This window comes from Rhinopithecus roxellana, chromosome 19, assembly GCF_007565055.1.
Source record: "Rhinopithecus roxellana isolate Shanxi Qingling chromosome 19, ASM756505v1, whole genome shotgun sequence".
NCBI classification, from domain to species: domain Eukaryota; kingdom Metazoa; phylum Chordata; class Mammalia; order Primates; family Cercopithecidae; genus Rhinopithecus; species Rhinopithecus roxellana.
In genome coordinates this window covers 3687852-3711837 of record NC_044567.1, presented here as the reverse complement: position 1 = coordinate 3711837, position 23986 = coordinate 3687852, and the positions used below count along the sequence as shown (strand labels likewise).

The 23986-nt window shown below is 42.2% G+C and overlaps 1 protein-coding gene across 1 annotated transcript in view; it reads right to left on the bottom strand.

Annotated features, from left to right (window-relative positions):
* FBXO47 (F-box protein 47) overlaps nucleotides 1–23986 on the bottom strand; it is a 32122-nt gene that overhangs the window by 4671 nt on the left and 3465 nt on the right. Inside the window, exons 2-9 of the mRNA XM_010379330.2 lie at nucleotides 22485–22691; nucleotides 21536–21706; nucleotides 15462–15538; nucleotides 12264–12341; nucleotides 8679–8787; nucleotides 3542–3718; nucleotides 2157–2303; nucleotides 1359–1501 (exon numbers count right to left, since the gene is read on the bottom strand). Coding sequence (XP_010377632.1) covers nucleotides 1359–1501; nucleotides 2157–2303; nucleotides 3542–3718; nucleotides 8679–8787; nucleotides 12264–12341; nucleotides 15462–15538; nucleotides 21536–21706; nucleotides 22485–22665 — 1083 coding nt within the window. The 5' untranslated portion in view covers nucleotides 22666–22691. The remainder of the gene's footprint in view (nucleotides 1–1358; nucleotides 1502–2156; nucleotides 2304–3541; nucleotides 3719–8678; nucleotides 8788–12263; nucleotides 12342–15461; nucleotides 15539–21535; nucleotides 21707–22484; nucleotides 22692–23986) is intronic.

Below are 23986 nucleotides of genomic sequence, written 5' to 3'. Positions count from 1 at the left end.
TCAAACTCCTGACCTCAGGTGATCCGCCTGCCTCAGTCTCCCAAAGTGCTGGGATTACAGGCATGAGCCATCATGCCTGGCCAATTTTAAAAAATTTTTACTGTAGAGACAGGGTTTTGCTGTGTTTTCCAGGCTGCTCTCTAACTCCTGGGCTCAAGAATCTCATAATTTATGGCCCATAGTAAGCACTTAATACAAATTTGTGTTAAATGAATATTAAATATAATATTTTATATATATGTATGCACGTGTGTGTGTGTGTGTGTGTGTGTTGAGAGGGGAGAGGGTCTCGTTCTGTTGCCCAGACTGGAGTACAGTGGCACAATCTTGGTTCAATGTAACCTTAAACTCCCAGGCTCAATCAATCCTCCCACCTCAGCCTCCTGAGTAGCTGGGACCAGAGACGTTGCTAAAACACCCAGCTAATCTTTGTATTTTTTGGAGAGATAGGTTTCGACATGTTGCCCAGGCTAGACTCGAACTCCTGGGCTCAAGTGATCCTTCCGTCTCAGCCTCTCAAAGTGCTGGGTTTAGAGGTGTGAGCCATCCCGCCCAGCCTAAATATATTTTCAAGAACTTTTTATTTGGAAACATTTTGACTATACAAAATTAGAGAGAATAATATAATAAACTCCCAGTACTCATTTCCCAGTTTCAACAATTATCAATCTTATTTCAACTCTATCTCCATTTATTCCCAAGTCCTCTATCCAACCCACCCCCACAGTGATTATTTTGAAGTAAATCAAATGGGATGCTTTTCTTAAAACCGATTTTTTAAAAAAAGAATATAACTTAGCAGAACTGTATAATGAAAATTCAGACTTGAAAAGGGGAGAGGTTAATAGAAAGGATGATTCCAAATATTATAGTTCATGACATGTTTTAATATTAGGCCAGGTGCAGTGGCTCACGCCTGTAATCCCAGCACTTTGGGAGGCCGAGGCGGGTGGATCACAAGGTCAGGAGTTCAAGACCAGCCTGGTCAGCATAGTGACGCCCCGTCTCTACCAAAAATACAAAAATTAGCCAGGCATAGTGGCGCACGCCTCTAGTCCCAGCTACTCAGAAGGCTGAGGCAGGAAAATTGCTTGAATACGGGAGACGGAAGTTGCGGTGAGCTGAGACTGCACCCCTGCACTCCAGCCTGGGCAAAAGAGTGAGACTCTGTCTCAAAAAACAAAACAAAACAAAACAAATATTTTAATATTTTGAAACAGAAACATTAAAAATATATACTTCAATACTCATTTTTACGAAATGTTTTTTGTCCACATTTCAGTTCCTTAAGGGCAGCTCCCTGGTAGGTCAATTGTAGTGTTAAACAACTTGCTAGAGAAAAACTTATTTTTGCTTACCAAAGCCAAAAAGACTATGAGCCTTGCCAGTTCAATGGTCCGTCCATTCACAGCTTTACTAGCCATGAAAGTGAAACAGATGTTGTTTCCACTTAGCATTAGGAGACGTGCATTATTCTCTAGAAGCCACTCACGGGGAACCACTTTTATTAGAGGAAGAACAATTATTTAATGAGAAATCACACAACAGCTATAGTAAATACCATTAAGTACATGCAATATTTTATCACTTTATTGGAAATACAATTAGTGCCGAGGGAAATGCTAAAAAAAAATGCTCTAGTTTTCCAATTATGACATTCAGTTAGAGACACGTTATTGCCATGTCATGGAGACTCTTACAAATAAACTAATAATATAATCAAAGCAATTCTCCTACACATAGGTCAGCAGGCAAAGTGGTCTAACCCTGTGCAAGGAAAGCATCCTTGTAAACTTTAGAATCTTAAAGGATTATGCAGGAATAGGAATAATTGTTTCACCTCTCCTTTACTTGCAGAAGAGGGCTTCTTACAGAACCTAGGAGGGTGTTTCTGAAAATTTACAACATGGGAGTCATTGAGCTAATTAAATGAAGAGGCTTTCAAATAATAATAATAATAAATGTTTATTTATAAAATTGGCAAGCAAAGGAAGGTAAGTTCATTATATGCATTCTTTTCAAACATAATGCCAAACTCTTTAAATATTTTAGAGCATTCAGTGATTTCCAACAGACACATCATTTGTTACAATTTTATAACTGCATTTTAACAATAAACTTCTATTATTCTATGTTAGCAAATATATATTTTTTACCTGATAGTTCATCTATAAGACTGATAACATCATCTGCTGTCCACTCTTTAGTGCTAGTGTCATAGAGTAACTTAATGGCATCAGCCAAACCTTTCAGACTGAATTCATCTGTAGGTTCTTCTATCATTTTCTGCCAAACCACCTGTCCTGAATTGAAACAAAAACGAGGCTATGACAGAATAGTTGGCTTTGTGATAAAGACTTGTTCAAAAAGGAAAGTGAATTGCATAATGGAATCCCATTACTTATACAAGCTACTTTCATTTTAACTTTCATAACAAGAAGTCAATTCTGGTAATAGTATAGATTTGAACACCTCTGGCCAGGTGTGGTGGCTCATGCCTGTAATCCCAGTATTTTAGGAGGCCGAGGTGGGAGGATCACTTGAGGTCGGGAGTTCGAGACCAGCTTGGTCAATATTGTGAAACCCTGTCTCTACTAAAAATATATAAATTAGCTGGGCATGGTGGTACATGCCTGTAGTCCCAGCTACTCAGGAGGCTGAGGCACAAGAATCACTTGAACCCAGGAGGCAGAAGTTGCAGTGAGTGCAGATTGGGCCACTGAACTCCAGCCTGGGTGACAGAGCGAGACTGTCTCAAAAAAAAAAAAAAAAAAAATATATATATATATATATATGTGTGTGTGTGTGTGTGTGTGTGTATGCTTCTTGGCCAGGCACAGAGGCTCATGCATGTAATTCTAGCACTTGGGGAGGCCAAGGTGGGACCCCAGGAGTTTGAGACCAACCTGGGTAATGAAGTGGGACCCTGCAGGAGATCGAGACCATCCTGGATAACACGGTGAAACCCCATCTTTACTAAAAATACAAAAAATTGGCCGGGCGTGGTGGCTCACGCCTGTAATCCCAGCACTTTGGGAGGCTGAGGTGGGTGGATCACAAGGTCAGGAGATCGAGACCATTCTGGCTAACATGGTGAAACCCCATCTCTACTGAAAACACAAAAAATTAGCTGGGTGTGGTGGCGGGCGCCTGTAGTCCCAGCTACTCGGGAGGCTGAGGCAGGAGAATGGTGTGAACCCAGGAAGCAGAGGTCACGGTGAGCTGAGATTGCGCCACTGCACTCCAGCTCAAACAGAGTGAGAGCGAGACTCCGTCTCAAAACAAAAAACAAAAAAACAAAAAATTAGCTGGGCATGGTGGCACGCACCTGCAGTCCCAGCTGCTTGGGAGGCTGAGACAGGAGAATCGCTTGAACCAGGAGGTGGAGTTTGCAGTGAGCCGTGATTGTACCACTGTGTGCATGTGTGTGTGCGTGCGTGTGCGTGTGTGTGTATAATATATGCTTCCTAAATATATATATGCTTCCTAAAGTAAAAATAATGAACCAGTTATGTTACACCCCTGAAAAATGGGTGCTCACCATCTTGAGGAGATATTGGCCCAAAGATGATATACAGTAATCTTGCCTGATTCACCATTGGCCATGGTTTTAATATTCGTGTCAACCAAAAAGCAGAATCACTTTGATGTGTCCAATGATCAAGGAGGACATTCCTACAGAAGAGTCTGATCCTTAACTCAAGTTTTCGGGCACTTCCTATGAAGACAAAAGAATTGTAAACCATTCTTTGTAGAAAGGCTGCTGTGCATATTGAATAGTGATCAAAGCAACTTATTAATCATTATGGTTAGTGATAGTAAACTAGGTTTCTAAACAGGAAGTAACCAAGAGATTATCTATTCTTAAACTCCCCTAACTTCATAATTTGTCTATCTACTTACTTTCTCTTACCTTCCTGATTTATAATCAATATTTTGAATAATGGATCAATCAATCAAAAGACATGCTTAAGCTTACCAGACTCTTGTACAATTTTGGATTTAAAAAATAAATGCAGAGAAAGGTCAAATACATACATCATTAATATACTTTGTACTGAAAGAGTCACTTCATTTTCCTCTATGAAAATTTTATGAACAGGTGCGGTGACTCACGCCTGTAATGCCAGCACTTTGTGAAGCTGAGGTAGGAGGATCACCTGAGGTCAGGAGTTCAAGACCAGCCTGGTCAACATGGCGAAACCCTGTCTCTACTAAAAATACAAAAAATTAGCCAGGTGGCAGTGGTGGCACATGCCTGTGATCCCAGCTACTCAGGAGGCTGAGACAGGGAGAATCACTTGAACTCAGGAGAGAGAGGTGGCAGTGAGCTGAGATCTCACCACTGCACTCCAGCCTGGGTGACAGGGCTAGACTTTGTCCCCCCAAAAAAGAAAATGTTATGCTGCTGTTGTTGATAGATATGGGGTCTTGCTCTGTTACCCAAGCTGGAGTTCAGTGGCATGATTGATCATAGCTCATTACAACCTTGAACTTCTGAGTTCAAGCAATCCTCCCACCTCAGCCTCCCTAGTAGCTGGGACCACAGGCTAATTTTTTGTAGTTACAGAGGTCTCACTATATTGCTCAGGCTGGTTTTGAACCCCTGGCCTCAAGAGATCTTCCCATCTTAGCCTCCCAAAGTGTTGAGATTACAAAGCATGAGTTAGCACACTTGGCTACAAAAATTTTAGATTAACAGCCGGGCGCGGCAGCTCACGCTTGTAATACCAGCACTTTGGGAGGCCGAGGCAGGTGGATCACGAGGTCAGGAGATTGAGACCATCCTGGTTAACACGGTGAAACCCCGTCTTTACTAAAAATACAAAAAAGTTGGTCGGGTGTGGTGGTGGGTGCCTGTAGTCCCAGCTACCCGGGAGGCTGAAGCAGGAGAATGGGTGTGAACCCGGCAGGCAGAGTTTGCAGGGAGCCGAGATCACACCACTGCACTCTAGCCTGGGCAACAGAGCCAGAATCCATCTCAAAAAATTCAGATTAACATAGGACTACTTTTTCAAAAGCTTTATTGAGATATAAATCACATACCATACAATTTACCCATTTAAAGTGTGCAATTCAATGGTTTTTATACTCAGAGATATGTGCAGCCATCATCATAGTCAATTTTAGAACATTTTCATCGCTTCAAAAAGACATGCTGTTCTTTTTGCTATCATCTTGTTATCTCTCTGTCCTTTACCACCCCCAGCTCTAAGCAACCAATACTCTACTTTCCATCTCCATGGATTTCCCTATTCTGGATTTTTTTCTTTTTCTCTTTTTTTTTTTTTTTTTGAGACAGAGTCTTGCTCCTCACCCAGGCTGGAGTGCAGTGGTGCGATCTCAGCTCACTGCAACCTCTGTCTCCCGGGTTCAAGCGATGCTCCTGTCTCAGCCTCCTGAGTACTGGGATCACAGGCGCTTGTCACCACGCCTGGATACTTTTTTTGTATTTTTAGTAGACATGGGGTTTTGCCATGTTGGCCAGGCTGGTCTCGAACTCTTGACCTTAGGTGACCCACCTGCCTCGGCCTCCCAAAGTGCTGGGATTACAGGTGTGAGCCACCACACCCGGCCCCTATTCTGGATTTTTATATGAATGAAAACATATAGTATGTGGCATTTTGTGACTGGCTTATTTCACCTAATACAGTGTTTTCGAGGTTCATCCATGTTGTAGCATGTATCAGCACTTCATTCTTTTTTTTTTTTCTTCAACTTTTATTTTAAGTTCAGGGGTACATGTGCAAGATATGCAGGATACACAGGTAAATGTGTACCATGGTAGTTTGCTGCACAGATCATCCCATTACCCAGATATTTATTTATTTATTTTTATTATACTTTTAAGTTTTGGGATACATGGGCAGAACGTGCAGGTTTGTTACATAGGTATGTGCCATGGTGGTTTGTGCCATGGTGGTTTGCTGCACTTATCAACCCGTCATCTACATTAGGTATTTCTCCTAATATTATCTCTCCCCTTGCCCCCATCCCTCCATCACCTAGATATTAAGTCCAGCATCCATTAGCTATTCTTCCTGATGTTCTCCCTCCCCCAACCCCCACAGCACTTCATTCTTTTTAATGGCCAAATAATATTCTATGGTATGGATGTACTACTACATTTTGTTTATCTATTGACCCATTGATGGACATCTGAGATGTTTCCATCTTTTGGCTGCTATGAATAATGCTGCTATTAACATTCATGTAGGCCAAGCATGGTGGCTCACGCCTGTAATCCCAGCACTTTGGGAGGGTGAGACAGGCCCACTTGAGCCCAGGAGTTTGAGACCAGGCTGGACAACATGGTGAAATCCCATCTCTATAAAAAATACCAAAAAATTAGCTTGGCATAGTAGTATGTGCCTGTAGTCCCAGCTACTCGGGAGGCTGAGGTTGGAGGATTGCTTGAGCCCAGGAAGTGGAGGTTGCAGTGAGCTGAGATCGTACCTCTGCACTTCAGCCTGGGTGATAGAGCCAGACCCTGTCTCAAAACAAAACAAAACAAAACAAAACAATAACAACAAAACCATTCATGCACAAGTTTCTCGGTGGACATATGTTTTCATTTATCCTGGGGCTCTATACCTAGAAGTGAAATTGATGTATCATTTATCCTGGGGCTCTATACCTAGAAGTGAAATTGATGTATCATGTAACTCTATGTTTAATCATTTGAGAAACTGTCAGACTATTTTGCAAAGTGACTGCACCATTTTACATTCCCGCCAGCAATAGATGAGGATTGTTGTCACATTCTCACTAACACTTATTATCTAAATCGAACTTTCTGATTCTAGCCATCCTAACGGAATGTGAAATGGTATATACTATTTCTCTGCTTTTCTGAGACAGTGTCTCACTCCGTTGCCCATGCTAGAATGCTGTAGAGCAGTCATGGCTCACTGCAGCCTCAACTTTCAGGGGCTCAACTGATCCTCCCACTTCAGCCTCCTGAGTAGCTGGGATTACAGGTGTGAGTCACCTTGCCCAGCCTATCACTGTTTTCTGTCGACAGCTTTATTGAAATATAATTTATATACCATACAATTCAACCATTTAAAGTGTGCAATTCAATGGTTTATAGTATATTATCAATTTTTTTATATTGTGGTAACATATAAATCACATAAAATTTGCCATTCTAACCATTTGTAAGTATGCAATTCAGTGGCATCATTTATATTTACATTGTTGTTCAACCACCACACTGTCTATTTCCAAAAGTTTTTCATCACCTCAAACACAAACTCTGTAACCACTAAGCAGTAACTCCCCACTCCCTCCTGCCCTCAGCTCCTGGTAACCTCAAATCTACTTTCTGTCTCTATGAATTTGCCTGTTCTAGGTATCTTATGTAAGTAGAACCATATAATATTTGTCCTTGTGTTCCTGGCTTCTCTCACTTAGTATAATGTTTTCAAGTTTCATCCATGTTGCAGCATATACCACATTTTGTTTATCCATTCACTTGTTTTGTTTGTTTTGTTTTTTTTCTGAGACGGAGAGCCTCCTCTGTCACCCAGGCTGGAGTGCAGTGACTGGATCATGCCTGCTTACTTCTTTTTTTTTTTGTAGAGATGGGGATCTCGCTATGTCCCCCGTGCTAGTCTCTAACTCCTAGGCTCAAGTCATCCTCCCACCTTGGCCTCCTAAAGTGCTGAGATTATAAGCATGAGTCACTGCCCTCTGCCTGCCATGATTATTCATATACATGTCTCCTTCTGCACATTGTGGGAGTTTCTCAGAGTGAAACAGCTCGATATAAGGTTCTATAATTTAAAAATATGAAATATTTCTGGCATATAGAGAGGTTTACAGGATGCTATGAGCTCCTTTGTATCTACCAGCTAGCTTAACGAATAAAAGATCATCAATACAGTTGAAACCCTCTTTCTCCAATCTCATACTGCTTTTCTACCTCACTGTCTTATTCAGTATTTATCATTCCCTTACATTTCTTTGTCCTTTTGCTATATATGTATGCCACAATTTATTTTTATTTTTTTTGAAAAGGGGTCTCTGTTGCCCAGGCTGGAGTGCAGTGGCTTGATCTTGGCTCAGTACAGCCTCAATCTAGTGGGCTCAAGCTATCCTCCCACCTCAGCCTCCTGAGTAGCTGGGACTACAGATACATGCCATCACGGCTGGCTAATTTTTTTTAATTTTTTTGTAGAGACGAGATCTTGCTGTCTTGCCCAGTCTGGTCTTGAACTCCTGGCCTCAAGTGATCTTTCTGCTTCGGCTTCCCAAAGTGTTGGGATTGCAGTTGTGAACCACGGCACCTGGCCCACTATTTATTTATTTATGGAGACAGGTCTCACTCTGTTGCCCAGGCTGAGTGCAGTGGTGCGATCACAGCTCACTGCAGCCTCGACCTCCCAGGGTCAAGTGATCCTTTCACCTCAGCCTCCTGAGTAGCTGGGACCATAGGCACACACCACCATGCCCGGATAATTTTTTATTTTTTGTAGAGACAGGGTCTCACTATGTTGCCTAGGCTGCTCTTGAACTTCTGGACTCAAGTGATCCTCCCACCTTGGCTTCCCAAAGTGCTGGGATTTTAGGCATGAGCCACCACACCTGGCCAAAATTACTTTTAATTACATTTTTAAAACTCTATTTTTTCTATTTTAATCTCTGTAAATTATATGCAAATTGTAGTTTTTTACCTGGTTTGCTGCAGACAGCCATTTGCATCTTGCGGCAGAGATTAGTCAGTTCGCATAAGAAATTATAAACGCGATGGCACTCAAGTTCATCCCAACCTGCTGTTAAGGTCTGAGGAAAATAAAATAAAGAAAACATTGCGGATACTCAGACTATCAAGTCAAACCATAAGTCACACCAGGCGTGGTGGCTCACTCCTGTAATTCCAACACTTTGGGAGGCCAAGGTGGGCGGATCACCTGTGGTCAGGAGTTTGAGACCAGCCTGGACAACATAGTAAAACCTTGTCTCTACTAAAAGTACAAAAATTAGCCAGGCATGGTGGCGGGCATGTGTAATCCCAGTTACTTGGGAGGCTGAGTCAGAATTGCTCCAACCTGGGAGGCGGAGCTTGCAGTGAGCTGAGATCATGCCATTGCATTCCAGCCTAGGTGACAAGAGCAAAGCTCTGTCACAAAAACAAACAAACAAACAAACAAAACAGGCCAGGCACAGTGGCTCACACTTGTAATCCCAGTACTTTGGGAGGCCAACATGGCAGATCATGAGGTCAGGAGATTGAGACCATCCTGGCTAACACGGTGAAACCCTGTCCCTACTAAAAGTACAAAAAATTAGCTGGGCACAGTGGCACGCACCTGTAGTCCCAGCTACTTGGGAGGCTGAGACAGGAGAATCACTTGTTCCCGGAGGTGGAGGTTGCAGTGAGCCGAGATCATACCACTGCACTCCAACCTGGGCAACACAGTGAGACTCCCTATCAAACAAACAAACAAAAAACAACAACAAGAAGAACATAAGTCACTACTGCCTTATGAGTGTAACTGTTTTTAGCACATGATCAAGGTGATGTGCAACTTTTACCCATTATGGAACTATCAAATTAATAACAAATTACATAAACAAAACTTGGAAAGCTTCAAAATTCAGTTTCTTTTTGGTTGGAAAGGAAGTATCTTTTCAGATAACTTTTTTTTTTTTTTTTGAGATGGAATCTCACTATGTTGCCCAGGCTGGAGTGCAACGGACAGAACTTTTTTATTTGTTTGAGAAGGTTTAAATGGTACTGAATGCTGAACTTTGACAACGTGAGGCAAATAACCAAAACCCTGAACACAGTTTAGGTATCTGACTTACAACCATGCTATGGCTTTAAGACTAGAGTAGAATCCCTTTGACACCCGCAGTTGTCATTTATGATATTGCTTATAAATGAGAATGATCCAATTTCAACGTGACAATTCTGAGCATTTATTTATGACTTTTTTTTCAGAGATGGGGTTTTACTATGTTGGCCAGGCTGGTCTTGAACTGACCTCAGGTGATTGGCCTGCCTCAGACTCCCAAAGCGCTGGAATTACAGGTGTGAGCAACTGTGCCTGGCTATTTATGACTTTTGAATGTCAACAACCAAAAATCTTTTATTGGCTGGGCACAGTGACTCACGCCTGTAATCCTAGCACTTTGGGAGGCCGAGGCAAGTGGATTACTTGAGGTCAGGAGTTTGAAACCAGCCTGGCCAACATGGTGAAACCCTGTCTCTACTAAAAACACATACACACACACACACACACACACACATACACACACACACACAATAGCTAGGTGTGGTGGCAGGCCCCTGTAATCCCAGCTACTTGGGAGGCTGAGGAAGGAGAATCACTTGAACCCAGGAAGCCGAGGTTGCAGTGAGCTGAAATTGTGTCACTGCACTCCGGCCTGGGTGACAGAGCGAGACTCTGTCTCAAAAAAGAAAAAAAAAAATTAATCTGGCTGGTCGTGGTGGCTAATGTCTGCAATCCCAGCACTTTGGGAGGCTGAGGCGGGAGGATCACCTGAAGTCAGGAGTTTGAGACCAGCCTGACCAACATGGCGAAAGCTTGTCTCTACTAAAAATAAAAAAATTAGCTGGGTGTGGTAGCGCATACCTGTAATCCCAGCTACTCGGGAGGCTGAGGCAGGAGAATTGCTTGAACCTGGGAGGCGGAGGCTGCAGTGAGCCGAGATCGTGCTACTGCACTCCAGCCTGGGTGACAGAGCGAGACTCTGCCTCAAAAATAAATAAATAAATAGATTAATTAAAATTAATCTTATTCCCTGTGGAAGGACATACAAGAAACTGATAACTGATTACTTCTGGTGAAGGGAACTCAGTGGACAATGAGAGAGACTAACTTTTTACTTTATACATTGTGTACCATTGTAAATGTACATAAATATATACATATGTATTACATGTCCCAAAGAAAGAAAGAAACAAGTAAAAAACAAAATTAAATAAGAAAAATCTGTCTTGGAAGAGGATTAGTAGGAGGGCTTAGACCCCTGGAATCTGGGTGAGTACAAGTTGGTGGCTGGTAGGCTGAGCACAGCAAGATTCTTACGGGTGCAGTGCCTGCCTCACAAGGTTGTTGTAAATGTAAATTAGTCAACACATGTTGTTGGGTGTGGTGGCTCACACCTGTAATCTCATTACTTTGGGAGGCAGAGGTGGGTGGATTGCTTGAGGTCAGGAGTTCCAGACCAGCCTGACCAACATGGTAAAACCCTGTCTCTACTAAAAATACAAACAAATAATTAGCCAGGCGTGGTGGCGGGCGCCTGTAATCCCAGCTACTCAGGAGACTGAGGCAGGAGAATCACTTGAACCTGAGAGGCGGAGGTTGCAGTGAGCTGAGATCATGCCATTGTACTCCAGGCTTGGTGACAGAGTAAGACTCCATCTCAAAAAAATAAATAAAAATAAAAATAAATTAATCAACACATGTAAACTACTTAGAACAGTGTTTGGCACATAGTAAGCTGAGTAAACGCTAATTATTATCTTATTTGTTTTTTTTTTTTTTTTTTTTTGAGACGGAGTCTCGCTCTGTCACCCAAGCTGGAGTGCAGTGGCCGGATCTCAGCTCACTGCAAGCTCTGCCTCCCGGATTCACGCCATTCTCCTGCCTCAGCCTCCCGAGTAGCTGGGACTACAGGCGCCCGCCACCTCGCCCGGCTAGTTTTATGTATTTTTTAGTAGAGACGGGGTTTCACCGTGTTAGCCAGGATGGTCTCGATCTCCAGACCTCGTGATCCACCCGTCTCGGCCTCCCAAAGTGCTGGGATTACAGGCTTGAGCCACCGCGCCCGGCCTATCTTATTTGTTTACAATATAAAAAATCAGTCAAAATATTCTTGAATTATACAACTGATTATTAATATCACACCTTAACTAGCCCAAGACTAAACTCATTATATAGATAGATATAGACACACGCATGCACACACACCACCCCATATTTCTAATCTTTACAACTAGTAGAAACTTTGAGGACACCAGTTCTTCAGGAGGATTAACCTTCATTCAGCATATAGAATGGTTTGGGGGATAAATAAATGTCAAACATTTTTGACCACTGAGAAATTCAAAACAAAAATCTGAGATAGCAAACATTATTAGATTAATACATTCTCAAATCTTTATTTTATTTTGCTCTTTTTAAGATTATAATAACTTTATTAACCTATGAAAAGAGGGACTGGATATTCTATTTGTTAGCAGTTCCAAAGGTATCCCTTTTCTTCTCTGATTAAAAAAAATGTACCTGTAAAAACATGCCGTAACATGTTAATCCTAAACACTGCATAGGAGCTGCACAGCCATTGAATTTAAAGCAGGAAACCTATGAAGAGAACAATGTTAATACCTTCTTGTCGGTGAAACTATAGTTTGACAATGGTGGAACAATGGTTTGACATTCAAATTTGATGGAAATAAGCAAGAATTTTTTCAGCACCTATTCTGATCAGCATTGTGTTTCATAGGTGGGGATTATAATAGTAGTATAAAAGTCTCAGCCGGGCGCAGTGTCTGACGCCTGTAATCCCAGCACTTTGGGAGGCCGAGGCGGGCAGATCATGAGGTCAGGGGATCGAGACCATCCTGGCTAACACGGTGAAACCCCGTCTCTACTAAAAATACACAAAAAATAGCCGGGCAGTGGTGGCGGGCGCCTGTAGTCCCAGCTACTCCGGAGGCTGAGGCAGGAGAATGGCATGAACCCTGGAGGCGGAGCTGGCAGTGAGCCGAGACGGCGCCATGGCACTCCAGCCTGGGTGACAGAGCGAGACTCCATCTTAAAAAAAAAAAAAAAAAAAAAAAAAAAGCAACAACTCTACTCTCAAGGAAGTTCACAATTTATTTAATAATAACAATAATTTTTTATTTTTATTTTTTATGATGGAGTCTTGCTCTGTCACCCAGGCTGGAGTGCAGTGGCATGATTTTTGGCTCACTGAAGCCTCCGCCCCTTGGGTTCAAGCGATTCTCAACCTTAGCCTCCCAAGTAGCTGGAATTACAGATACCTCAAGGCCTGGCTAATTTTTGTACTTTTAGTAGAGATGGGGTTTCACCATGTTGGCCAGGCTGGTCTTGAACTCCTGACTTCAGGTGATCCACCTGCCTCAGCCTTCCAAAGTGCTAGGATTACAGGTGTGAGCCACCATGCCCTGCAAAAGTTTTTTTTTTTTTTTTTTTTTGAGACAGAGTCTTGCTCTGTTGCCCAGGCTGGAGTGCAGTGGCGGGATCTCAGCTCACTGCAAGCTCCACCTCCCGGGTTCCCGCTATTCTCCTGCCTCAGCCTCCCAAGTAGCTGGGACTACAGGCACCCGCCACCTCGCCCGGCTAGTTTTTTTGTATTTTTAGTAGAGACGGGGTTTCACCATGTTAGCCAGGATGGTCTCGATCTCCTGACCTCGTGATCCGCCCGTCTCGGCCTCCCAAAGTGCTGGGATTACAGGCTTGAGCCACCGCGCCCGGCCTGCAAAAGGTTTTATACAAGAAGTTATGAGGCTGGGCGCTGTGGCTGATGCCTATAATACCAGAATACTTTGGGAGGCTGAGGTGGGTGGATCACTTGAGGTCAGGAATTTGAGACCAGCCTGACCAATATGGAGAAACCCTGTCTCTACTAAAAATACAAAAATTAGTTGGGCGTGGTGACAGGTGCCTGTAGTCCCAGCTACTTGGGAGGCTGAGACAAGAGGATTGCTTGAACCCGGAAGGCAGAGGTTGCAGTGAGCCAAGATCGTGCCACTGCACTCCAGCCTGGGTGACAGGGTGAGACTATATCTCAAAAAAAAAGAAAGAAAGTTATGTTGGCCAGGCGTGGTGGCTCACGCCTGTAATCCCAGCACTTTGGGAGGCCAAGGCGTGGATCACCAGGTCAGGAAATCGAGACCATTCTAACACAGTGAAACCCCGCCTCTACTAAAAATACAAAAAATTGGCTGGGTGCTGTGGCTCACGCCTGTAATCCCAGCACTTTGGGAGGCCGAGGTGGGCAGACCACGAGGTCAGGAGTTCGAGATCAGCCTGACCAACACGGTGAAACTCTTGTCTCTACTAAAAATACAAAAATTAACTGGGCATGGGGGCACACGCCTATAATCCCAGCTACTTGGGATGCTGAGGCAGGAGAATCACTTGAACCTGGGAGTCAGAGGTTGCAGTGAGCTGAGATCGTGCCACTGCACTCCAGCCTGGGCAGCAGAGCGAGACTCCATCTCCAAAAAAAAAAAAAAAAAAAAAAAAAAAAAAAGTTAGCCAGGCGTGGTAGCACACACCTGTAATCCCAGCTACCCGGGAGGCCAAGGCAGGAGAACTGCTTGAACCTAAGAGGCGGAGGTTGCAGTGAGTCATGATAGTGCCACTGCACTCCAGCCTAGGCGACAGAGTGAGACTCCGTCTCAAACAAAACAAAACAAAACAAAACATATTTATGAATGTGATGCTTTAGGAAGAGTAATCTTGATTCAGCATACAGAATGGTTTGGGGAGTAATGAATTGGATGACAGAAAGGTCATCTGGGAAACTTCAATAATAATACAGACCAGAACTCAATGTAAATGCTGACACGAAAAAGTTGGCAGGGCAAGGTGGCTCATGCTTGTAATCCCAGCACTTTGGGAGGCCAAGGTGGGCAGATCGCCTGAGGTCAGGAGTTCAAGACCAGACTGCTCAACAGGACAAAACCCCGTCTCTACTAAAAGTACAAAAATTAGCCAGGCATGGTGGTGGGTGACTGTAATCCCAGCTACTTGGGAGGCTGAGGCAGGAGAATAGCTTGTACCCAGGAGGTGGAGGTTGCAGTGAGCCGAGATCACGCCGCTGCACTCCAGTCTGGGTGACAAGAGCGAGACTCTGTCTCAACAAAAAAAAGAAAAGAAAAAAGAAAAAAGAAAAAGTCAGTGTATCAGAAAGAGTAGATACCACTGAGTGTTGAACTGAACCATCAAGAGTTGGATGTATGCTTGGATTTGTATATGAAAGTCTTATAAAGAGACTATGCCCAAACATACTGATACACATTTCCAAGTCTATTATCATAAAATCTTTGTTGTTTTATATATTAAAAACACTTTCCTATGTTTCTATACATTTAAACAATAAAATTTCAACATTCAGAAATTATTTCACTTTAATACAATATCTAAATCTCTACTTTAAAACTTCCTTAGGATTTGTATGTGGTGCAAAATACACTTTATACTCTGAGAAACCTAATAAACTTGAATGATGTGCTTAGTTATATATGAAAATGGTTTTATAAGTGAAAGACTACTACATTTTGACATTATATAATCTCTAAGTACTTGGTAAAGTATTAGACTATCATAAATCAATTTTTTAGTGCTAATTCATGAAATTCTACTAATACAGAGTAAAATGAGCATGAGATAATAATATAATATCTTTACTGGAAATCAAGATTGTAAACTAATTTAGAAGTATGATCTTACTTCTGTGAGTATCTTGTGAATGTACTTTAGCCTTTCCTTGGTGGGTAGCAGCAATGTGCATCTTTTAAACAGTAGACCTAAGAAAGTAAAGAGACGTAAGAAAAAATGACAACAATACAATTAAGAATATCAATAGAGCACAGAATAATGTTTCCTGAAAGTCAAGTATGGTATATCACAGTGGACTATGAGTTGATACGGTTTTTAAGAGAAAGTTTGAGAGGAAGGGTGCAAAACACTTTCCATTTATGGTATTTAACAAGTGACTCTGATGCTCATCTAAGAGGCCTTGGCATAAAATCTTGCAAAAAATTGTTACATTGCTTCTATAGGACACACAGAAAAATACATAGAGTATAAAAGATACAATAATAAAGACACGCTAGAGAAATTTTATTTTGCCTTTGTTCCACAGAAAACAGATTTCAGCATCTCTTGAAATTAACCTCATATCCATATCCACAAAGGAAAATGTTTTAAGAGTTGTTAATCTAAAACATGGAAAGAATGAGAAAACAGATTTTTTTTTTTTTTTTTTGAGACAAGGTCACCCAGGCTGAAGTACAGTGGCATGCCATCATGACTTACTGCAGTCTTGATCTTCTGGGCTCAAGTGATCCTCCCACTTCAGCCTCCCAAGTAACTAGGACCACAGGCATGTGCCACCAAGCCCAGCTAATTTTATTTTATTTTTCTTGATACAGGATCTCGCTCTGTCACCAGGATGAAGTGCAGTGGCGCGATCTCTGCTTACTGCAACCTCCACCTCCCAGGTTCAAGTGATTATTCTGCCTCAGTCTCCTGAGTAGCTGGGACTACAAGTGCACACCACCATGCCCAGCTCATTTATGTATTTTTAGAGACGAGGTTTCACCATGTTGGCCAGGATGGTCTCGATGTCTTGACCTCATGATCTGCCTGCCTCAGCCTCCCAAAGTGCTGGGATTACAGGTGTGAGCCACCGTGCCCAGCCCAAGCCCAGCTAATTTTTAAAAAAAACATTTTTTTCGTAGAGACGGGGTCTTGCTTTGTTTCCCAGGCTGGTCTTGAATTCCTGGGCTCAAGTAATCCTTCCACCTTGGCCTCACAAAGCACTGGGATTAAATTGCATTGGGCTGAGAAAACAGGTTGTATCCCTCTCTCCAAATACAAAAATTAAAGTCATAAGCACTTCAGAGGCTAGATTTTTTCTTTTTTTCCACAGAAAGTATCCAGTTAGGATGAAATATCCACTTATTCCTTCTAAGATATCCTTTTATGGGACTTGCATGCTAAGAATGTATAGGATTTTGTGTACAGATACTTTAAAAAGAAAAAAACCTCAATTTCTCAGTGAGATAGGTAACGTGAGCTACAGTGACAGGAAGTGTATGATTTGTTTCCTCTAACTTTAAAATGGTTTTTTCCTAAAATGGTAATACATTGTTAATATTCCTATGAGGGCAAATGTCCTCAAACTAAATATAAGATATATGGTAGGAAAATATATACCTGAACCTCATGACGTTTTTCTGCTTTCATCTTCTCTGTATTTACTTTTTTACATAAGATTATAATTACTTTACATAATTCTGAAGAATCTATAGAAATCTAACTTATTTTTAGAAGTTGCTATGTTTGAGTAACACATGAACAGAATTGAGTTTTAAACATAAACCCTCGGCCGGGCGCGGTGGCTCAAGCCTGTAATCCCAGCACTTTGGGAGGCCGAGACGGGTGGATCGCGAGGTCAGGAGATCAAGACCAACCTAGCTAACACGGCGAAACCCTGTCTCTACTAAAAAATACAAAAAACTAGCCGGGCGAGTTGGCGGGCGCCTGTAGTCCCAGCTACTCGGGAGGCTGAGGCAGGAGAATGGCGTAAATCCGGGAGGCGGAGCTTGCAGTGAGCTGAGATCCGGCCACTGCACTCCAGCCTGGGCGACAGAGCGAGACTCCGTCTCAAAAAAAAAAAAAAAAAAAGAACCCTCTTTATTTTTGTATATAAAGACATTTTTCATACTTGAGCAACGTCAAGGGGAAAAGGAAAAAAAAAAACATTTTCATTGTTAGTTTTTTTTTTTTTTTTTTTGTTTTTTTTTTTTTTTTTTTTTTGAGACGGAGTCTGCTCTGCCCCAGCTGAGTGCTGTGGCCTCTCGCTTCACTGCAGCTCCGCTCCCGGTTACGTTCTCTGTCTCACCTCCCAGTAGCTGGGATACAGCGCCCCCTCTCCCCGGCTAGTTTTTTTGTATTTTTTAGGAGACAGCAGTATACAGATATCTCCGACCTCGTGATCGCCCGCTAGGCCTCCCAAAGTTATTACAGGCAGCACCGCGCCCGGCCATTTTAGTTTTAAGCTGAGTTCTCCTTTCTGCTTGGTATCCAATTCACGCATATCTAAAGGAATTCAGCATTATTCTCAGATTCTACTCCTTATCTCCTGCCTCAGCCTCCTGAGTATCTGGGACTACAGGCACGTGTGACTGCATCCAGCCTTATTTTGGTATGCTGATTGCCTAATATAAAACTCCTATTTTTTTTTTTTTTTTTTTTTTGAGACGGAGTCTTGCTCTGCCACCCAGGCTGGAGTGCAGTGGCCGGATCTCTCAGCTCACTGCAAGCTCCGCCTCCCGGGTTCACGCCATTCTCCTGTCTCAGCCTCCCGAGTAGCTGGGACTACAGGCGCCCGCCTCATCGCCCGGCTAGTTTTTTGTATTTTTTAGTAGAGACGGGGTTTCACCGTATTAGCCAGGATGGTCTCGATCTCCTGACCTCATGATCCGCCCGTCTCGGCCTCCCAAAGTGCTGGGATTACAGGCTTGAGCCACCGCGCCCGGCCGATAGTGCTCTGTTTTACATGAAGAAGCAAATTAAAACTTACAATTGGCCGAGTTCGGTGGCTCACACCTGTAATCCCAGCACTTTGGGAGGCTGAGGAGGGCAGATCACTTGAGGACAGGAGTTCGAGACCAGCCTGGCCAACATAGTGAAACCCTGTCTCTACTAATACAAAAATTAGCTAGGCATGGTGGTGCATGCCTGTAATCCCAGTTACTGGAGATGCTGAGGCACAAGAATCACTTGAACCCAGGAGGCGGAGGTTGCAGTGAGCCAAGGTTGTGCCACTGCACTCCAGTCTGAGCGACAGAGTGAGACTGCCTCAAAAAAAAAAAAAAAAAAAATTCTTCAAAGCATTGTGTGTGTGTGTGTGTGTGTGTGTGTGTGTGTGTATGAATATGAGACAGGGTCTCACTCTGTTGCCAAGGCCGGAGTGCATTTTCAAAATCGACTCGGCCGGGCGCGGTGGCTCAAGCCTGTAATCCCAGCACTTTGGGAGGCCGAGATGGGCGGATCACAAGGTCAGGAGATCAAGACCATCCTGGCTAACCCAGTGAAACCCCGTCTCTACTAAAAAATACAAAAAACTGGCCGGGCAAGGTGGCGGATGCCTGTAGTCCCAGCTACTCAGGAGGCTGAGGCAGGAGAATGGCGTAAACCCGGGAGGCGGAGCTTGCAGTGAGCTGAGATCCGGCCACTGCACTCCAGCCTGGGAGACAGAGCGAGACTCCGTCTCAAAACAAAAAACAAAACAAACAAAAAAAAAACAAAATCGACTCACTGCAGCTTTGACCTTTGGGGCTCAAGTAATCCTCCCACCTCAGCCTCCTGAGTAGCTGGGACAACAGGTTTTGTCCTCTAATTTGTTTCCTCTAACTTTAAACGTTCTATTTTCCTAAAATGGCAATACATTGTTAACATTCCTACGAGGGCAAATGTCCTCAAACTGAAAATAAGATTTATGATAAGAAAATATATACCTGGGCCGGGCGCGGTGGCTCAAGCCTGTAATCCCAGCACTTTGGGAGGCCGAGACGGGCGGATCACGAGGTCAGGAGATCGAGACCATCCTGGCTAACACGGTGAAACCCCGTCTCTACTAAAAAATACAAAAAAAAAACTAGCCGGGCGAGGTGGCGGGCGCCTGTAGTCCCAGCTACTCGGGAGGCTGAGGCAGGAGAATGGCGTAAACCCGGGAGGCGGAGCTTGCAGTGAGCTGAGATCCGGCCACCGCACTCCAGCCTGGGCGACAGAGCGAGACTCCGTCTCAAAAAAAAAAAAAAAAAAAAAAAAAAGAAAATATATACCTGAATCTCATGACTTTTCAGCTTTCAGCTGGGCCGCCATGCCCAGATAATTTTTTAATTTTTTGTAGAAATGGGATCTCCCTATGTTGCCCAGGCTGGTCTTGAACTCCTGGGCTCAAGCGATGCTCCCACCTTGGCTTCCCAAAGTGCTGGGATTACAGGCATGAGCCACTGAGCCCGGCCCAAAGCACAGCATTCTGAAAATCTTATTTTAATGTCTGAAAATAAGCTGGATACAGTCACACATGCCTGTAGTTTCAGATACTCAGGAGACTGAGGCAGGAGGATCGATTGTGCCCAGGAGTACAGGCCAGCCTGGGCAACACTGCAAGATCCCATCTCAAAAAAAAAAATAGTGAAAACAATAACAGATCAGGTAAGAATGACAACATGAGAAAATGGTAAGTATATCAAACATTTACTTAAAGAATTAGTCATAAATGAAGTGTTTGCATCAAAATTAAATAGAAAGTTGAAATCATTACATGAATAAAACCATTTTAAAAAGCTATTAAGATCAATACATATTTGTACTTTTTACTGAATTACACATGTAATCGTCTTAGTGTTTTTGTTAGTTTAAGCAATTGAGACTTGATCAGGGAGAAATATTTCTTTCAGATCAAAACCAAAGTATAAGCTCTACCGTATTACCCAGGTACCACTTCCTCTACAACTAATGATGAACTAAAAATAATTCTTTTTCTTTTGTTTTTTTTTTTTGAGTCGGAGTCTCGCTTTGTCACCTAGGCTGGAGTGCAGTGGCATGACCTCAGCTCACTGCAACCTCCATTTCCTGGGGTCAAGCAATTGTCCTGCCTCAGTGTCCTAAGTAGCTGGGACTATAGGCATGTGCCACCCTGCCCAGCTAATTTTTGTATCTTTAGTAGAGACAGGGTTTCGCCATGTTGGCCAGAGTAGTCTTGAACTCCTGACCTCAGGTGATCTGCCGGCCTCGGCCTCTCAAAGTTCTGGGAATACAGGTGTGAGCCACTGTAGCCAGCCGAAAAATTACATTTATAATGAGAAGTAGGAAAAAGTAGTTTCCATATTCTGTTACAGGCTTTAGTAAGCCTAATCATAAATACTGAAACCAACGACACTGTAATCAGATCACATTCTTTTCTTTCATTTGGTCTTATTCAAATACACAGGTAATCATCAAATACATTTTGATGTATTTACATATCCACACACTCTTATTATCTTAAATCTAAGCATCCTTGGGCTACTAAAAGGCAGTATTCACTTAACTTACTGTTACGCCTTTATTTAAATCACACCATCTTGATATTTGGTTTTATTGCCATGCTTTGATGAATTATAAAGTGGTTTCATAATTAAATCGGTGTTATTAGTCAAGTCAAAATTAGAATTTTACTTCAGCACTCTCAGGGACAATGAAATCAATGAATGGAGTAAAAAACATAAATGATTATAAATTAAGGAAGAAAGATTATACAGAATTTGCTTTGATAAGGTCAGTTTAATTATAGCTTAATGACTTACTAAATGTACTTAAAAAACCACAGTTTCTGGTGAGAGGATAAATAATCTTCCATAATAATGTGTTTAAATTTCTATTTTTAAGGACTAGATTATGGTTGAAAGGGAAAAGAGGTAAAGAGATAAAACTCATTCGATCTACAGGAAGTGACACATAGAAAATACATCAATTTCCTAAACTAATAAGCCACTAGACGTTAAGCATAGGTGACGCTGTATCTATATGAAATCACAAGAATTGACACTTTACATCAACATGCATTTTCTCACCTTTAAAGATAACTGGTTAAGGGAGTGTTCTCACACTAAAGAATAAAAGCATCATAGAAACAGGCACATTTTGGAATATATTCCATTTCCTACTGGCCTTACAGAATTGTATACTAAGTTTCTCTTAATTAAGCACAGTTCTTTACTTGTTGCAATTCTCATTACATAAGTTACCTAGAGATCTGTAGTGCTCCAGTATAGCAGAGTCTTGTCTCCTGTCAGGCAGTTCAAGGTTATGAAAGTCCTGTAGTAAAAGTCTTTTGCTTCCTGATGAGGTTGAGATATAATTAATAATGTGTTGGCTGACTGTTTTGGACACCATGCTTAGCATGCTGATATCCTTCACTACCAAAAGAAATATATATGTGTATGTGTCAATGGCTTAAATGCAAGAACATCACTATTAACACAGTCTATTAACTTATAGGTTAACTAAATCATCATCACTATCACCATCATCATCTCATTGGGAAAAAAGGGAAAAATCTTAAAATTGTTTAAAATCCAGTTCTCAATGAATTAGAAACATGTTTGGATTTACCAATCAAGGTACTATGTCATAATTACAGGCACGTTTTCAAGAGTTTAAGCATTGCTGTGTTCAAAGGAAGATTTAAAAAATTAACTTAGGGCTAGGCGCGTGACTCACGCCTGTAATCTCAGCACTTTGGGAGGCCAAGGCAGGCGGATCACCTGAGGTCAGGAGTTCGAGACCAGACTGACCAACATGGGGAAACTCTGTTTCTACCAAAAATACAAAATTAGCCAGGCATGATGGCGCATGCCAGCTACTCGGGAGGCTGAAGCAGGAGAATAGCTTGAACCTGGGAAGTGGAGGTTGTGGTGAGCTGAGATTACACCATTGCACTCCAGCCTGGGCAACAAGAGCAAAACTCCATCTCAAAATAATAATAATAATAATAATAATAATAATAATAATAATTTAAGTATTGTGCTTTCTCATTGTACTCCTTATCTGACAATAATGAAACTTTAGAAAATAAACACTTAACATGAATGTCATTAACATTTTAGCATGGCCCATGATGACAAACTAGTTCTTGGGAAAAATTAAAATAGTCTAGTGTCTTTTGTAGGCTATTCATAAGTTCCCAAACCTCACCTGACAAATATTTTAAAATTATCTGGAATATTTCCAATGGTAAGGCTTTAAAATTTCCAAATGTTGATATGGGTTGAAAGCCTGAGCCAAGGGTCTTGGAATAACAGCTGGTTTGACGATTACTACGTCTAAGTTTCTGGTTGGGAATCAAAGTGAAATTGGTATTTATTCTGGATGCCATTCTTCTTCTTGTCTCATAAATTTATCCTGGTCAGAAAAACAAAGTACAAGAGACAAGAAAGAAAGGAAATTAAAGCAAGGAAGAGTTTTTTTTTTTTTTTTTTTTTTTTTTTTTTTTTTTTTAAACAAAGAGGTTGATAGTATGATATGCAATAGCTGTTTCTCCGTATTTACAAAAGATTTTTTTTTTTTTTTGAGAGAGAGTCTTGCTCTGTTGCCCAGGCTGGAGTGCAATGGCGTAATCTCAGCTCACTGCAACCTCCGCCTCCTGGGTTCAAGTGGTTCTTCTGCCTCAGCCTCTTGAGCAGCTGGGATTACAGTCAAGCGCCACCATGCCCAGCTAATTTTGTATTTTTAGTAGAGACGGGGTTTTGCCATGTTGGCCAGGAAGGTCTTGAACTCCTGACCTCAGGTGATCTGCCCTCCTCAGCCTTCCAAAGTGCTGGGATTACAGGCATGAGACACTGAGCCTGGCCCCACTTACTTTATTACAGCTAAAATTTAAATAGTTTTAAAGTCTCTATTTTCATTTCTTTTTTTGTTGTTTTGAACAAAAAAACTTAGTACTCAGTTTTAAAGAAACAGAAAAACATTACTATGAAATTTTAAAGCTACATTAATATTTTGACTTTTTAAAAGAATATAGGCTGGGTGTGGTGGCTCGCGTCTGTAATCCCAACACAAAAAAGTAGGTAGCATTACTATTACCAATTATGTGTTGTATAATACTCAAATAAGCAGTGAATTAAAGTCTTTCTTCTTTTCTTTGTTGGTTTTTACTTTTTTGTCAGTCTTGTTCTGTTGCCCAGGCTGGAGTACAGTGGCATGATGAGAGCTCATTGCAGCCTTGAACTCCTGGGCCCAAACAATCCTCCTGTCTCAGCCTCCTGAGTAGCTGGGACTACAGGCACAGAGCCACCATGCCCAGCTAAACAAAAAAAATTTTTTTTGGCCGGGCACAGTGGCTCACGCCTGTAATCCCAGCACTGTGGGAGGCCGAGGTGGGCAGATCACAAGGTTAGGAGATCAAGACCATCCTGGCTAACACAGTGAAACCCCATCTCTACTAAAAATACAAAAATTAGCTGAGCATAGTGGCAGGCGCCTGTAGTCCCAGCTACTCAGGAGGTTGAGTCAGGAGAATGGCGTGAACCCGGGAGGTGGAGTGCAGTGAGCCGAGACCGTGCCACTGCACTCCAGCCTGGGTGACAAAGTGAGACTCCATCTCAAAAAAAAAAAAAAATTTTTTTTGTAGAGGCAGTGTCTGCCTGTGTTGCCTAACCTGGTCTTGAATTCCTGAGCTCAAGTGATCCTCCCACCTC